At 37.9% G+C, this 2,790-nt stretch overlaps 1 protein-coding gene across 1 annotated transcript; it reads left to right on the forward strand.

The window, feature by feature from the left end:
- Positions 1 to 703: 703 nt before the first annotated feature.
- LOC129310796 (uncharacterized) lies at positions 704 to 2,119 on the forward strand. Its single transcript, XM_054952708.1, has 4 exons — positions 704 to 1,193; positions 1,250 to 1,467; positions 1,572 to 1,724; positions 1,817 to 2,119. Exons 1-4 carry the CDS (start codon positions 704 to 706, stop codon positions 2,117 to 2,119), a joined length of 1,164 nt encoding a protein of 387 aa, XP_054808683.1.
- Positions 2,120 to 2,790: the final 671 nt, after the last annotated feature.

A 2,790-nucleotide genomic window follows, 5' to 3' on the forward strand; every position in this document is an offset into this window, starting at 1 on the left:
CAGAGGAGGTTGAGAAATAAGGTTGTAAAGTTGAAAGGAGGTGATGGTGAATGGATTGAGGATGAACAGCTTATAAATGGAGCTTTTACTAATTTTTATAGTAATTTGTTTATTGCTGGAGGGTTAAGGGATATGGAAGGAGCTCTGAAATTTATATCAAAACAAGTTACAGATAAGATAATGTGTTGCTGATGCGTGCTATCACAAGTGATGAAGTGAAAGAAGCTGTGTTTCGGCTTGGTAGTAAAAAGGCTCCAGGGCCCGATGGATACTCTGGCATTTTCTACTAGAATGCATGGCTTGAGGTATGTGGTGAGGTTATTGAGATGGTGAAAGATTTTTTTATGAATAATACTAGTTTAAGTATTGTGAATGTGACCAATGTAGTCTTGATTCCAAAGGTGGATAGGGCTGAATCAGTGAGACAATACAGACCTATAGGTTTGTGTAATTTTGTCTATAAAATTGTATCAAAAATTTTGGCTAATAGGATGAGGAGTTTATTGACCAGAATTATTTCTGGCCATCAAAGGGCTTTTGTTGCAAGTAGATTGATTCAAGATAATATAATAATTGCTCATGAGGCTTTCCATTATTTGAGAAATAAAAAAAAGGGGAAGAGGGTGGATATGGCAATCAAGATTGACATTAATAAAGCCTATGATAAGTTGGAATCGGATTTTATTGAGGAGGTTTATGGAGAATGGGGTTTTGTGATAGGTGGATTGGATGGATTATGGAATGTATTAAATCTGCTAGTTTGAATTTAATGGTCTCTGGAAAGAAAATTGCAAAGCTAAACATGGGGAGGGGTATTAGGCAAGGAAATCTTTTGTCTCCATATTTGTTTATAATTGGTGCAAATGTTCTGTCTTTAATGGTTCAGAAACATGTGGATGAAGGTGTATTAAGGGGGTCAAACTGGCTCAGAATTGTCCTATTTTGTCCCACTGTTTTTTTTGCTAATGATGCATTATTTTTTGTGAATGCTAGTAAGAAGAATTGTAAAGTTTTGAAGAATATTCTAGATGTTTATTGTTGTGCATCTGGGCATATTGTGAATTTGGATAAGTCATGCATTTTTTTCTCACATAATGTTGTAACTGAGGTTAAAAATGAAGTTTTTGAAGTGTTGGGTATTAAGGCATCTGATGATCCTGGAAAGTATCTTGGGATGCCAATGATATGGGGGCGTTCTAAGATAGAAGCTTTAGCTTTTGTTAAAAATAAGTTGAGTGGTAAATTGTAGGGTTGGAAGCAATGAATATTGACTTTTGCGGGGAGGTATTGATTAAGGTAATTGCAAATGCTATTCCTGTGTTTCTTATGTCATGCTTCAAATTCCTAAAGAAAGTGTATGAGGATCTGGATGGTATGATCTCAAAGTTCTGGTGGGATAGAGAGAGATGGAGGGCAGGATTCATTGGAAGGCATAGAGATTTATGTGTTTGCCCAAGGGTGAAGGTGGTATGGGATTTAGGGACTTTGAGATCTTTAATGATGCATTACTTGCAAAGACTGCATGGAGAATCCTTCAAAATCCTAATGATTTGTGGTGTGCAATTTTGAAGGGTATATACTTTCCAAAATCTGATTTTACACATGAAAAAAAAGGGTGTAAGGCATCGTGGGGTGGTATAGCATTTTGGAAGGAAGAGATAAGAGGATTGGTACATGGGAGAGGGTTGGTTTATTTAGGGACCAGTGGGTTTCTTTTGCTCCCGGTATGTGTCTGGTTAGGGATGATTTGTCTGATGAGATGAAGAGTTTGAAAGTATGTGTTATAATTTCTGATAGGAAGTGGTGTTTTGATAAGGTGGAGGATTGGTTGAGTGATGTTGAGAAGGATTTGATTGGCAAAATTAGACTATCAGTAAGAAGAGTTGATGATAGAATGGTTTGGGTTAAGAGTAAAGATGGAGAGTATTATGTGAAACTGGGTTATAGAAGCATGAAAAGCAGTGATAATGGCAGAATGAGGAAGGATCCTGGTAGGTCCTATAAAGTATCAAAGAAGTTGTGGAATGGTATTTGGAAAATCAGGATGCCATCCAAAGTTGTGCAATTTATGTGGAGGGTTGTTAGTGGTGCTTTAGCCACTAAAGAGGCTTTGTTTTGAAGGAAGTGTACTGATAGTTCAATTTGTGATATCTGTCATGCACAAGTCGAGACTATTGAGCATGTACTATTTTTTTGTCCATGGGTTAAGGGGTGTTGGTATGGGTCTCCTTTGTCTTTTAAAGTTAGCAAAACTGGTATGTGTAGTATGGGTAGGTGGATGAAGGAATGGTTGTTTGACAGATATGGAGGGGAGGATTATGAAGTGGCTACTGTGGCTGCAATTTGTTGGTATGTGTGGAAGATGAGATGTAGTTTTTGTGTTTAAGGAAGAAAGGATTTACCCATAAGTTTGTTTGATGAGAGCCTTGGGTTTGGTGGGGGAGTTTTGGGGACAAAATAGTAAGAAAAAGGCTGACACAGTGACTGGAAATAATGTTGATAAGTTGCTGGTTTGGATGAAGCCTGTTACAGGTAGGTGAAGATCAATATTGATAGAGGTTTTAGTTCCAAGAATGGGAAGGCTACGATAGGTTTGGTGGGAAGAGACTATGGAGGGCAATTCTTGGGGGGTACTGGACTTAAAGTTTGTCCTAATCAGCATTTACAGTTGAGTGTTTTGCTTTGGTTGAAGCCTTGCAGGTGAAAGATCTGTTTAGTGATGGTCATGTGATTGTTGAGACAGATTGCTTGGAGCTATATAGGAAAGTTCAGGAGGAGGATGCTAAAGGG

This window comes from Prosopis cineraria, unplaced genomic scaffold (genome assembly GCF_029017545.1).
Source record: "Prosopis cineraria cultivar Desert tree isolate PC_DT_omini unplaced genomic scaffold, ASM2901754v1 PC5, whole genome shotgun sequence".
In the NCBI taxonomy this organism is placed as follows: Eukaryota; Viridiplantae; Streptophyta; class Magnoliopsida; order Fabales; family Fabaceae; genus Prosopis; species Prosopis cineraria.